This window comes from Hipposideros armiger, unplaced genomic scaffold, assembly GCF_001890085.2.
Source record: "Hipposideros armiger isolate ML-2016 unplaced genomic scaffold, ASM189008v1 scaffold_4, whole genome shotgun sequence".
NCBI lineage: Eukaryota > Metazoa > Chordata > Mammalia > Chiroptera > Hipposideridae > Hipposideros > Hipposideros armiger.
In genome coordinates this window covers 7723788-7738678 of record NW_017731354.1, presented here as the reverse complement: position 1 = coordinate 7738678, position 14891 = coordinate 7723788, and the positions used below count along the sequence as shown (strand labels likewise).

The 14891-nt window shown below is 35.4% G+C and overlaps 1 protein-coding gene across 2 annotated transcripts in view; it reads right to left on the bottom strand.

Moving 5' to 3' along the window:
• The window catches only part of RBL2 (RB transcriptional corepressor like 2), a 47151-nt gene that overhangs the window by 13589 nt on the left and 18671 nt on the right, over nucleotides 1-14891 (bottom strand). The window contains exons 9-17 of one of the 2 annotated variants that reach the window (XM_019643843.1): nucleotides 13996-14162; nucleotides 10996-11105; nucleotides 10191-10294; nucleotides 7543-7680; nucleotides 6343-6507; nucleotides 5708-5819; nucleotides 3312-3581; nucleotides 2823-3109; nucleotides 2555-2731 (exon numbers count right to left, since the gene is read on the bottom strand). In XM_019643843.1, the coding sequence (XP_019499388.1) occupies nucleotides 2555-2731; nucleotides 2823-3109; nucleotides 3312-3581; nucleotides 5708-5819; nucleotides 6343-6507; nucleotides 7543-7680; nucleotides 10191-10294; nucleotides 10996-11105; nucleotides 13996-14162 (1530 nt within the window). The remainder of the gene's footprint in view (nucleotides 1-2554; nucleotides 2732-2822; nucleotides 3110-3311; nucleotides 3582-5707; nucleotides 5820-6342; nucleotides 6508-7542; nucleotides 7681-10190; nucleotides 10295-10995; nucleotides 11106-13995; nucleotides 14163-14891) is intronic. The other variant, XM_019643853.1, reaches the window with a different exon arrangement.

The following is a 14891-nucleotide window of genomic DNA, read 5'->3' as shown; positions in this document are numbered from 1 at the left end:
CTAGAAATCATTAACAGAAATTGGGGAAAGTAACAAATATGCAGAAATTAAGACAACATGCCTCTATATAACCAATGAGTCAAATCAAAACAAATTAGAAAATACTTTGAGATGAATGAAAATGAAGATACAACATATCAAAATTTATGAGATGCAGCTAAAGCAGTGCCTAAAGGGAAATGTATAACTGTTAATGCCTATATTAAAAAAGATATTAAATCAATTACCTAACCATCCATCTTAAGTCACTCAAAAAAGAGTAAAAACTAAGGCTGAAGCAAGCAGACAGAAGGAAGTAATAAAGATTAGAGCATAAAATAATAAATGAAACCAAAGGTGGTTCTACTGACAAAACTTTAGTTAGACTGATCAAGAAAAAAAAAGAGAAGACTCAATTACTAAGAACATAATTTGACAAACAAAAAAAAAGCTATATGGGAATATTATGAACAACTGGGTTCCAACAAATTAGTCCTGAGGAAATAAGACAAATTCCTAGAAAGATGCAAACTACCAAAACTGATTCTAGAATAGATTATCTGAATAGACTTATAACAATAAACAACTATTCTTCAACCCACAAAGGAAAGCACAGGCCCCAATGCCTTCACTGCTGAATTCTACCAAACATTTAAAGAATACCAATTTTTCACAAACTCTTCCAAAAATAGAAGAGGAAGCCCTATGCATTATGAGTCCAATATTATCCTGATAACAAAACTAGACAAAGCCTGTTTCTTTTTAACAAGATAACTACAGATCAATATCTCTTATGAATAGGACAAAATTCCTCAACAAAATACTAGCAAGCTGAACCTAATACCATATGAAAAGAATTTTACACCAAGTAGGATTTACACTAGGAATGCAGGAATGCAAAGTTGGTTTAATGTATGAAAATCAGTCAATTAAAACTCTTAGAAGAAGACAAGGATAAATATCATAACCTTGGATTTGGCAATGTATTCTTAGATATGACACCAAAAGCGCAAGCAACAAAGGAAAAATAAATTGACTTCATCAAAATCAAAATATTTATGAAAAGATAACACACAGAATGAGAAAATGTTTGCAAATGATGTATCTCATAAGGCAGTTGCATCCAGAATGTATAAAGAACTCTTACAACTCAACAACAAAACCAACAATCCAATTCAAAAACGGGCAAAGGATTTAAACATACTTCTCCAAAGATACAGAAATGACCAGTAAGCAAATGAAAAGATGCTTGACATCATTAGGAATCAGAGAAATGCAAATCAGAACTACAATGAGATAGCACTTCACACCCACTGGGATGGTCAAATCAAAAGCTCAGATAATAGTGGCCAACAAACAAAATAAAAGACACTCAACATCATCAGTGATTAGGGAAATACAAATCAAAACCATAAGGTACCAGTTAATACCCAGTAAGATGGCTAAAATTTAAAAATGGAAAATAAGTTGGCAAGGAGGAATAAAAGTGGAACTGTTGTGCACTGCTGGTGGGAATGTAAAATGGTGCAGCTGAAGTGAAAACGATATGGAATTTCTTCAAAAAATTAAACATAGAATTACTATATGAGCCAGCAATTCTACTTTGGGGTATAAACACAAAAGAAATGAAACAAAAAACTCGAAGAGATTTGTATACCCATGTTCACAGTACCACTATTTAGAATAGCTAGAAAGTGGAAGCAGCCCAAGTGTCCATCAATGGATGAACGGATAAAGAATGGAATATTATTCAGCCTTCAAAGGAAAGGAAATGATAACTCATACTACAACATAGATGAATCTCAAGAACATTAACTGAAATAAACCAATCCCCCCCCCAAAAAAAAATATTGCACAATTCCATTTATATGAGGCCCCTAGAACAGTCAGATTCATAGAAACAAAGTAGAATGGTGATTACCAGTAACTGGAACGTGGGAATGGAAAGAAACTACTTAATGAATAGTAGTTTTACTTTGCAGGCATGGAAATGTTTTGGAACTAGATAGAGGCGGTAGGTATACAACATTGTGAATGGCACTGAATTGTTCATTTAAAAATGGCTAATTTTGTGTTATATGAATTTCATCTCAATAAATAATTTAAAAAACAAAGATAATAAAAAATGCTAAGAATGTGGAGAAATCAGAACCTTTATTTAACGCTGGTGAAAATGTAAAATGGTGCAGTGACTTGAAAACAGTCTGGCAGTTTCTCAAATGGTTAAACACAAGAGTTACCATACGACCCAGCAATCCATGCCTAGATATATACTGAAGAGAAATGAAACTATGTCCATTCAAAAACTTGTGCACAAATGTTCATAAATAGCCAAAAATAGTCCATCAACTGGTGAATGGATAAACAAAATATCATATATTGATACAATGGAATATGATGTTCTAAAATTGACCATGGTATGGTTGCACATATATGTGAATACACTAAAATCTACTGCATTTACATTTTAAGAGAGTAAATTATGTGGTGTGTGAATTATATCCCAATAAAGCTGTTACAAGTTCTGACAGTAAGGAAGTAGCATCTTTTTTCCTCTTATATACAAAGTACTCACTTTTGCCATCACATAAATGGCACACATTAACAACTGGTCCAGATGTCTGTCCATCATAAGCTCAGGACACTGAATTATGGAGAATTCAAAGCAGGTCCAGATTTTTTTTCTTAGTTCATCGGAAATATCCAATTTAGCACAAAGATCCCGAAGGCGGACACCTGCTAAGTGGTAAACCTAGTAGATAAACAAAACCATTTCAAACGTTGTTTCTCTAACACTTGTATTTCCCAAGCTCATGACCTGTTAAGGGTACATGAAATATTACCTTTCTAAAGAAAAGTGATAAAGAGCTGGTCTTCCTGGGTCTAATACTGCTGCTGGTTAAAGACGGGCCTTGTTTCTGCTGTTGTCCACCTGGGGAAATATGTTGAATGGCCACCTGACCAGGGGGGACTTGCAAGGTTGTTCCTGTCACCTGTTGTTGAGAGCTCAAACTTCCAGCCAGGGCTTGTGCACTGAGGGGCTGGATGGAGCCAGTCACAGCTGGTGCCTGCCCCCCAACATTGACTTGGACTGGGAAGAATGTTATCCCTCCATTTTCATTGGCAATACCTACAGTTTGTTACAAAGAAAAAAAGCAGGGAGAAAACGTTGCTAATACAAGGCTCTCCAGGTACAGGTTTCCAGTTTCTCCCCTCCTACCCTCCCTTCCTCCCAAACACTTATCTTACGTCATTATTCCATCCAAATCTCAGGTAACTGTCCAGTAAATGCCACAGAGAAAGAACTCAATATCCAACTCTGTCTTCCTTACCTTGTACAGGAATAGTCACAGTTTGTCCATTGTTGGCTGTGACAGTGGCTGTTGCCATGGTGACCAAAGTCTGTCCCGGAACTGGTGTGACAGAAACAGCCTCCCCAGATACATTCTGCACAGGGACAGCATTGACTATGGACTGGGGGGGAACGCGCCCAGGTGTTCCTCCGTCAGAGGGGCTGTCGTTCTCAACAAACAGCCGTCTCCTGGTAGAGCTGGCAGTTGGGGAGCTGTACCTATCATATAATGTGGTTGGAGATGTCATGCCTAAGGCCGGAAAGAAAAACAGTTTAACTCAAGCAGACAGATCTGACTTTGATCCAAGCTGTTACATACAAAACTAATTAGTGTTTGAAATACTTAATTTAAAAAGCAAACAAATTATAGGAGTCACATCATAGCTACTTTCAACTAATGAAAATTCAACTGCACACTATTCTTAGCAAAATGTAAAGAAAGATTTTTCTCTCTGTCTCACAGAACTCCCTTCAGGCCACCTAAGGCTAACTCAAACTAGACTTTGCCCTCTAAGACTATAGAGCCTTGATGATTTAGGGCTAATTTAAAGAATTATTCTATTTTTTCCATAATATTTTGACCAGATTCAATTTCTACCTAACACTCGTAAAATGTGATTTCACTGTAAAGCCACTACTTGATAAGGGGACTTGATATTGCTATGGTATCATCTGGGAGCACTTCCCCCAGTTTTATAAATCTTCAACTTTGCCTTTTTTCCCATATAGAAAATTACTAAAACTCAATAATGTCCTTCAGCAAGAGTAGACTTACGTCTTCTGAATTCAATTAACCTTAGTTTATTATATTTTAAACAACTTTATTGAGATATAATTCTCTTACATTTCACCCATTTAAATTTGTGCAATGGTTTTTGGTATATCACATTAATTTTTTTAAATTGTAAAATACATATAACATAATTTGCCATTTTAACTACTTAAGTATACAATTCAGTGGTATTAATGACATTCACAATTTTGTACAACAATCACCACCTATTTACAGAACTTCCCAAACAGAAACATATTAACCGTATGACTTAGTCTGCACGTATTATTAAGTATTCACACCAATGTCTGAATTTTTTAGTATTCCTGTCCCTCTTCCATATCTAGCTGTAAAAACTACCCAGCAGTGGGTTTTTTTAATTTAAAAATATATGTAGGGAGATCATAAGAGGCTTGATAGAAGTAGCCCTGATAGACTGTGGCTTAACACTTCAATTTCCTGATGATACAAGCAAATAAATTTACTAGATTTGTATTTGGAACAAAGCTGCAGAGTCAGAAAGAGTGCATTACCATCATTATCTTGTAAATTATGGAGAGACCCCATGAAAATAGAGAAGTGATAAGTACAAAGAAAATGAAATTTAAAGTCAAGTCCTAATCTATAGATTAGGAAGGAAACCTACAGAAACAGGGCTGAGGAAGACCAGCTGTCAGATCGATGGGTCTGATGGATAATATACAGAAAAACAGTTAAACCATTATGACTCCTCTTTCAAACACGAAGTTTTCACAGAGTTCATCCATATGTATTGAGCATGCACTGACAGAGTGATTTCTGATTTTTTAAAACTGATCTTTCTTCTATAGCCAGTGCTTCTCAATTCCATTAAAAAGTTCATCTAGAAACAAGAATATCCTTAGTAGCATCCAAGGATTTAGAACTCTCTGAATTTACAGAGTTGCTTTTTAAAAAGTCGTTTTATCTCAAGTATGTAAATTTAAACCTTGCACTTGGCAGATGTTAGAAAAAGCTGCGTAAAACATAATCAGAGGAATAGTAAAACGTCCGGTACTTCTTGGGCCAGCCCTGCTGTCACATTAACCAGGGTAGCACAGCTCAACTGAGAAGTGTCAGAGGTGAGCATGCCAGGCCAGTCCTCTCAACTCACTGGCTTGTCTGTACCTAATGGGATCACAGCTTTAAGAAGCTTTTGTTTCTTCTGCTTTTACAAGTAATACATCTTCAAAAATTTACAGAAATCACCTAGAATTCTATCACCCAATAATCATTCTTAGTTCGAGGTTTTTTTCCATTTCAGCCCTTTTGTATGCTTATATGTGAACATACCCTTAAAAAACAGGAATCACATTATAGTATTTTATCTCTTTTTAAAGATACTTGTTATCGCTTCTCAGCCTTTTGGCTAAGATCACGTATAAAGATACTTGTTATATCATGCGTTTTCCTGTGTTCCTACATATTCTTCAGAAGCATTCTTTTTAAGTGACCCATATGCACTGTAATGTACAGAGTATTTTCTTCTATATATACCCTATTCAGCTTCACTTCCAGCTTTAGTTGGAATTGAAAACCCCAGCTATCAGGCCCCCCAAATACTTGCGCTAGTATTTTAAACTTACTCCTTCCAAGTCCTCCAGCGTCAGCACGAACTTCACTCACCCTCCTGGGAGTCAAAGGGGAGCTAGCCATGCAGATCTCATCTGCTCTTTCCAGGTTCTGAGGTGGCATGACCTACACAAAGGATGATTTATCAAAATACCATTATTCCCACAACTATGATAACTAAAAATACAATAATCATCTAAGGTAAAAAAAATATATATCTTGGCTCATAAGATATTCTGTAACTATCAGGAGTCTTTTCCACTTTCACACTAAAGTGTAAAAAAAAATAATTCTGGCAGGTGAAAACAATTCAAAGCCTATAAGAAGCTATTAAATATGAATCAACCGTCCGTACTTATTTGGAGAATTAGAATATCAACCATTCTTAAGTACAGAAACTTAAGAAATCAAGACAGGACACTGAATTCTTACTCTGTCACTGAAAACTTAGGGCAATCGCAAATTATTTCTGATTCTTGTTTCCTGTATGATAGATATATGGGTGATTATACCATATAAAACCCAGTTGCCACCTCCCACACCCACATAAGGAGAACACTAAATTTAATTGCTCTCTGTGAAAGATTATGAATAGATTAGATATTGATGTCCTTTTGTTATAGAAAGATGTTAAGCTATTTTCACAAACCTCTTCACATGTAGGAACTCGGTTTTCATTGTCTCTAATTCTGTCCCAGAGTGGAGACTCTGGTTTCCATGCCAAATGATCTAAGATCTGTTCTTCAATCTCATTAAGGTGTTTTACCACCTCTCTACAAAGGCCATCTTCTGCTCTAATGAATACTTCTATCACCTGAAACGAAGAAAAATGCCCCAGTTTAGTAAAAATAATTGTTTTTACAGAAAAATTAAGTGTGAAAACAAAATGGGTACATTTGCTATTTTTGCATATCTAAAATCAACAAAGACAATTTATAAAAAAATTACAACTTTAAAGAATTGTACTATTTTGAAACAGCAGCTCTTTCTTTCACTGTCTTTATAAATAATTTTTAAACTACATATGAATTATATAAAATCTTTGTATAGTATTTCAAAAATTTTTAAATGAAACAACATGGCCTTTCTATTGAGGTTGAAAACATTACTCTTTAAATTTCATATTTGAAAACTCCAGACATTCATCTGTGTCACTATAAAAATTAGTTTTGACTGCTGTATCTGAAATAAGATAAATTCATACACTAAATCAGTATCAAGAATGAAACAATTACCAAATCAATGCCATAATTCTGTGCTTCTATATAACAAGTGAAACAGAATGTTTATGTTTCTGAAAGACACATTCAATGTTATTTAATTTCCATAAAATAAAAAAAGGAGACTGCTATACAAGATTAGCTAGTGATATGTTTATTACTTTTTTAAAGCCTTTTTAGCTCATAAAAGTATTCTAAAAGCTTTTATGAAAAGTACAGCATAGGAAATATAGTCAATAATATTGTAATAACTATGTATAGTGCCAGTTGAGTACTAGACTAATTGGGGGGATCACTTTGTAAATGATATGTCTAACCACTATGCTGTACACCTGAAACTAATATAAAATATTATTGAATGTCAACTGTAATTGAAAAAAAGCCTTTATGAAATAAAAGGAAGGATAAAATGAAGCTTTTACCCAAAATAGGTCTTTATACTACAGTGCAAGAATTTATATAGTTCTTAAGACTATTTCTCCTCTGCTCCCCAAATAGAACAGAAATTATTAAATATGTAATTAAAAATAGAAGAAATGTACTTATATATTAAAATGAACTAGATGGATAACAACAGGAAGTTGGTCTCATCTACAATTTCCTCATCAGTATTAGATTTTTAAAAATACCTTATAAAAATGATAAAGTGGCACATCAAATATTTCAGTAATGAATGGAAAATTCCCAGGAGGCTTGTAAGAAAAAGTGACGACCTCGAGGCAGCAGGCCAAGAGCGACCTGTGAAATGCGTCTTGTTCCAGAATGCCCTATAAAACAAAGTTATTAACATTGAGAAACATTAGCCTACTCTATGCGACATTTCATACCCAGTCACGCTAAATAAAAATACCAAAGAAGGCTTATTTTCTGAGTTAGTGAGAAGTATGTGCTTATTTTCTTATACAACTTAACTTTATAAATAAGTCCATTTTTTTAGCAAAAAAAAAAATATATATATTAAAGGAAGTGTATAAGAACTTTCATAAATCTTACATATTATGAAATATAGCTAATAAAAAAGATTACACCCCTAACCAAAATACACATACACCCTGTTGCTTAGAAAAATAATGATGTGGAAAGATGTTACAAAACAGTATTTACAGTAAGAGGCCACTGTCATAAAAAGACAGCTGGAAGGAAAGCAGGTGACTTGACCAGATGGTCATGGACCAAAAGTCAACATGTTTATTCAGGGTGACATAATCACAGATGATTTTCATTTACTTTACTTGCTTATTAATTTTCCAAAATTGTACATATTTATTATTTTTGAATTAAAAAGTTATGTAGACACCAAAAGCATAGGCAACAAGAGAAAAAAATAAATTGGACTTCATCAAAATTAAAAACTTGTGTATCCAAAGACACTATCAATGAAGTGAAAAAGACAACCTACAGAATGGGATAAAATATTTGCAAATCATATATCTGATAAAGGATTAATGAGAATATATACCAAGAATTGAAAGCAGACACTCAAATAGGTACTTGTACACCAATGTTCATTAATAGCATTATTCACAATAGCCAAAGGTGCAAAAAATCTCAAATGTCCATCAACAGATGAATGTATAAACAAAATGTAATATATACATATACATGGTGTGTGTGTGTGTGTGTGTGTGTGTGTGTGTGTGTGTGTGTGTGTGTGTTATTTGGCCTTAAAAGGAATGAAATTCTGATATATGCTACAACATGGGTGAATCTTGAAAACATGCTAAATGAAATAAGCCATACATAAAAGAATATTCTATGAATATATATGGTACCTAAAATAGGTAAATTCGTAGACAGAAAGTAGAATAAAGGTGCATTGTTCTGTACACCTGAAACTAACAATAAAAAAAAAAAATAAAATAAAATAAGTAGAATAAAGGTTATCAGGGGGTGCAGGGAGGAGTTAATGGGGAATCATTGTCTAATGGGGACAGATTATCAGTTTGGGATGATGATAAAAGTTCTAAGATGGCTAGTAGTGAGGGTTGCACAACACTGTGAATGTACTTAATTGCTTAATGCCATTGAATTGTGCACTTAAAAATGCTGAAGATAGTAAATTGTATATATCTTTTACTACAGTGAAAAATTTCTTAAAACAAATTTCTTAAGTGAGTATACAAGAATTCCCTTATTATCAGCCCCTAAACTACAGCTATGTTTTATACATCCTTTTGTGTTTCAAAATTTAAAAATTTGTCATAAAACAGCCTTTTAAATGTCTACAGCCGTATTTTATATATATATATATATATATATATATATATATTAGTTATAAGAAATGAGAACAATTATTGGTTACTTTTGTAATTTTTTTTAAAAATGTTTTAAAAATTAGTTTTTGAAAACATGTTTGATGCAATTAAAAGTAACTATCACTTGTGTGATTTTTTTTGTGTTTTTTTTTAAGATTTTTATTGGGGAATTGGGGGATGGGAACAGCGCTGGGGAATTGGGGAAGGGGAACAGACAAGTTGCTGTCGTTTTATTCTTCTTCAGTCTAGTTGTGGAGGACGTTCCTTCACTGGCCCAAGTTGGCACCATCATTGCGCTCTTTCCGGGCGAGGCAGATTAGTCGCCGGCTTCTGGACCGCCACTCACGCTGGCTGCTGGCTACACACGATAGCCCGTGGCACCCACTGCAGCAGGGGCTGTAGCCTACTCCATTGCCAGCGACTCATGGCAGCCCAGCTCCAGGCTGAGCTGTTGTTCAGCATCTTAGCTGTAGAGGGCAGTGTCACTGGCCCTCATATGTGGGATCCGAACCGGGGCCCTCTGGCATCCCAAGCCAGTTCTTAACCAACATACCACTCGGCCGGCCCTAACTATCACTTGTTTAAAAATCAATTTACATTTCTTAACTAGTAAAATTTAGGAAAAATAATTATCTTAGCCAAAGAGGAATGGCTGAATATTTATGTTAAAGTTCTTTCTAGTCAGTACTCAATGTATTCTTGCTACATCAGGCTTAAATGAAAGCTCTCTGTTATTTAACAACTTAGCCAAGGTTAATTCTGACTGTTTTAATCCTTGCCTACAGAGTTTTACTACCCACAGAAGTTGTAGCTTATAATACATGGTCTGCTGCAGTGAGACCCTAAATGGGGGTCTGGAGATGAAAGAACTCAGAACACAAGTTTCCTTGGATGCCAATCTTATTCTCTCAAAGCCATATATTATTTCCTCACAAATGGCCTTTTTTTTTTTTTTCTGGTGGGTAGGGCTGAAAGAAACTACATTTTATTATGCTGATCAATACACTGGTTACTTTACTCACAGATAAATCCGTGTCTCCCAGTCTTTTCTGTTCCTGCTCAATGACAGATTCTAATACTTTATAGTAAAGCATCTCTGCAAAATGAAAATGTTTGCTGGCAATTTCTGTGTAAATAATAAAAAATACAAATCACATGCAAAGAAAATACTGTGGAAAATGAGGATCCATCCCATCCCCCACAAAATAAAATTAAAAAACCAACACTTCATCCATAAGCAGTTCCTACAGTTGCTATTCTATTTCAATCATCCCTAAGATTCCTTTATTTTTTTTCATGGTAACACTCAAATTTTTCTAAAACTGTGAAATGAAACTTTCACATAAAAAACTATAATTGTATTCCATTAAAATTCACACTTTTTTCCTTTGTATGTCTAAACAGAGTAGCTCTTTGCTAAGAGGTATATAATTGGTTTACTATTCCACTCATACTTGGTTTTAATTCATGACATCAAACAACTCCCAGGAAAGGTCTGGACATGAAAACAGCTGTCTTCTGTTCTTGTTCTCAATATTTTGAAGAATCACTAGACTTCTATATTTAATATCCAGTCTACAAATGAAAACTAAAGATTTCCCAAACAAAAGAGGACTAGAAGTCCAACATAAGAAAGATTTCAGTCTAAGATTTTGCTTACTGAGAAGGGCCCAGAAATCACTTGATTGACAGAAAAATTGGACATCCATATTCTAGCCCTCAATCTAAAGGCATAATTCTTTGTGTTTCCAACTCAGTTACCAAAAAAAAGGACTCCATGTAGTTAAACTTCAAGATGAGAACAATATAGACAATATTAAGCTTTACCTTTAGCACAATTATTGAAATCCTCATCGGGCTGGAAATGCTGGGAATATATTTCAAACATTTCTTTCAATCTGTTGGCAATAGCCTGGGTTGGATCTCTGGAACATGTCCTAAAAACATGGTAAGAATAATCTTATCCAAAGATCTTTCCAGGTTACTAAGTGATAAACTGTTTACAACAGAATTTTACAAACCTGTAAATACAAAATGCTTTGAACAGAAACTATGCATTTCCCAAATTAAGCCAGGAGATCCCATGCTTCCTTAAAGCAAAGTGCTGGCATTACCATTTGGAGTGAAACATTTTATTGTGTAAAGTCGTATCTTTTCTTGAAGTAAGTTTAGCAACCTTAATTTAACCAGTGCCATTTGATGTTCGTCTGACTGGCCCCCACCTACCCTACACATCTGCAGTCACTGATGACAGACAAAATTTCCCTCAACTATTTCTCCAGAGGGCAATGCAACACCCATGAAAACTGGAAGAAAATAGAATGAAGGGGTATATATGCTAGACTCAGACTCATATAAACCATTACTGGCATTCTATATCTTTTTGGGCAAAATGAGGTTTATTTCATTGATTTTTTTTAACTAGAAAGGCAATATATGTTCAATGCAAAAGATGCAAAAGCATTATACTGATTATCACCATGTGAGCTTTTGTAACAACTGTTTTTATCTTGATCATAAATATATATATTTATTGTAAAAATGTTGCAAGTTTAGAAAAGTATAAAATAAAAAAATCAGTATAAACCTGCTAGAGATAGCAACTGAATAGCATATGTAAGCAGAATTTCATTTATGAACACACACAGGCACCTTTTTTACAAAAACAGGACCCTTTGGTTTTACCAAGTATCTACCGGTATTTAAAAACCATTAATAGTATTTAAAATTTAAAAAGCTGCTTCACCTGGTTAGAGACTGTAAAGAGATCTGAAAGATACTGATATTAAATCAGGCTTCTAAAATGTATTTATACAATGCTCTGAACTCTAGGTAAACAAGGTCCGTTCGAGAAACAGGACTTAGGAAGAGGCCGTATAGACACAGCCTGTTGAGAGTTCATTTCAATCAAGTTTATGAAGAAAGCAGACTTGATGAAAATGTAAAGGGAAATTATTCAGCCTTGGTATTTAATGAGTCCAGCTATGAGTGGGAGATTACTAATATGTGCATGCAGGGCTTCCTTATACCATTCCACTGGAAATAAAATCGGCTCCTACAGGTTCTGTGTCATCAAATCATAAACTTTTAGAACTAACTTCCTTTTCAGGCCAAGGGTGTTTTATAGAGTTTATAATAGTTACAGTGGTTTTGCGACAACATGAATGGACCTGGACAGTATTGTGCTAAATGAAGTAAGTCAGAGAGAGGAAAATAAATACCATGTGATCTCACTTATATGTGTAATCTAAACAACAAAATAAACAAACAAAACAGAAGCAGACTCACAGATACAGAGAACAAACTGATGGTTGCCAGAGGGTGGGAGATTGGGGGTTGAGGGGTGGGGTGCGTTGGGGAGCTGGGTGAAAAAGGTGAAGGGAGTAAGAAGTACAAACTGGTAGTTACCACACAGTCTCAGGGATGTAAAGTACAGTGTTGAGAATATAGTCAATATTATAGTCAATAATGCTGCAACAACTATGTATAGTGCCAGGTGCGTACTAGACTAATGCATAAATTATATAAATGTCTAACCACTATGCTGTATGCCTGAAACTGATACAAAATAATACTAAATGTCAACTATAGCAGAAAAAAACAGTTACAGTTGTTTTACACTGCTTATGAATATAACTGTCTTTTTTTTTTTTTAAAGGATGCATTTTTAAAAATATTTTTATTGGGGAGTTGGGGAAGGGGAACAGTGTTGGGGAAATGGGGCAGGGGAACAGCCAAGTTGTTGTCCTTCAATCTTAGTTGTGGAGGGCACAGCTAGCGCACTCCAAGTCCAGTCACCATCCGGCCGCCTATCGGCAGCTCACAGCTGCTCAGCTCAAGGTGCCATGCTCAATCTTATTTGCGGGTGGGCATAGCCCACCATCCCATGTGGGAGTCAAACCGGTAACCTTGTTGTCAGCAGCAAGTACTCTCACCAGCTGAGCCATCCTGCCACCTATTAGCAGCTCAGCTCAGGCGCAGCTCACTGGCCCATGTGAGAATCGAACCAGTGACCCTGTTGCTCAGAGCTTGCGCTCTTAACCAACTGAGCCACTCGGCCGGCCCATAACTGTCTATCTTTTCAAATATGACCCCCCACTCAGAAATCTGCTTAGGTCCAATCCTCTTCATGAGGTCCTTTGACAACTACCATCTCTATCGATCCCATTTCCCTGAAATCTTAAGACAAAACAGTTGGTGATAGTTTGGTGCTTTATTCTACAGTCTAGTGTTAGTTACTGTTGCGTATTAAAGAAATCTGACGGCTGTGGACTAAATGTTTGTGTGTCCCCTGCCCCCAAATTCATGTGGAAACCCTATCCCCAATGTGATGGTGTCTGTAGGTGGGCATCTGGGAGGTGATGAAGTCATGAGGGTGTAGCCCCCCTGAATGGGACTAGTGCCCTTATAAAGGGAGACCCCAGAGAGCTTCCTTGCCTCTTTCAGTCATGTGGAGACACACCAAAAAAAGACAGCTGTCTATGAACCAGGAAGCAGTCCTTAGCAGACACTGAATCTGCTGACACTTTGATCTTGGACATCCAGCCTCTGAAACTCTGAGAAATTAATTTCTGTGGATTATAACCACCCAGCTTATGGTATTCTGTTATAGTCGCCCAAACAGACTAAGATATTGAGGAAAAATGATTATCTCCTAGTCAGACATCTTATATTGCTGTGTCCTCTACAGCCTAAAAACAGGAGTGAACAAATAATTGATATAAAATTATTAATGGGTGTAAAGCACTAATATGTGAAAAATTAAAATAGAAAATTGGAAAATGGTCAACAACCAAATCTCAGGAGGCAAGAAGGGCTCAGACTGACCTTAGCATCTGTTCCAATTTCTCACTTGGTGCATTCCTGAGGCCTGTTAGCATGGTGTGAAGACGACTCAAGCTATGCGTAGCTGTAGAAACTGGAGTCACACAAGGGCTGTTATCCTTAATGTATCTCACACCAGTAAGTGGTGTGGAGATTCTAAGTGCTTTAGACTAAAGGGGGAGGAAAAGAACATTATTTTAGGTCAGAAAGACTTTCAATTATTCCACAAATGAGAATTCAAAGCAATCAGACTTTTTTTTTTTTTTTTTTTACATTATCAACAAATTTTAGTAATTCAAATATCACCTTCTGGGAATTTAAATGTAACGCCACTAAAAGCCACCACTATCCACGTGAAGATGTGTTAAAGGGTAATTTGTATTTTAGCTAACTAAAAGTTTGTCCTTAAACATTAAATCTTTAAGACAAGGCATATTTCCCTATTATCCCTCTTTTAAAACTTAAGCTTGAAGGCAAAAATAAGCATTAAAAAATTAAGAGTACCTTTGAGAAACAGAATTTCACAGCTCCCATCTACTGCTATTTTTATAAATACTCTAAGACTAACAAAAGAAAGCTATGAAATAAATTGGGCCGAAATAAAATTCATGATTTAACAAAAGCCCATCTAAATCATTAAATTTGCTCGGGGAAAGAGGAAGAAACAAACATTCCTCGATGTAGGTATCAACCTGATGCAGAAATAGCCTTCTTCATCTTTTTGCCCCTCCTTCACCCTTAGTTACTAGAATCTATCACAGTTTTTCCCCAAAAGTAGATAGATCTTCAGATAAATAAGTTTAAGTCAACATTATTTTTTTAAAAAAAGAATTTTTTATTGGGGAATTGGGGGATGGGAACAGCGCTGGGGAATTGGGGGAAGGGGAACAGACAAGTTG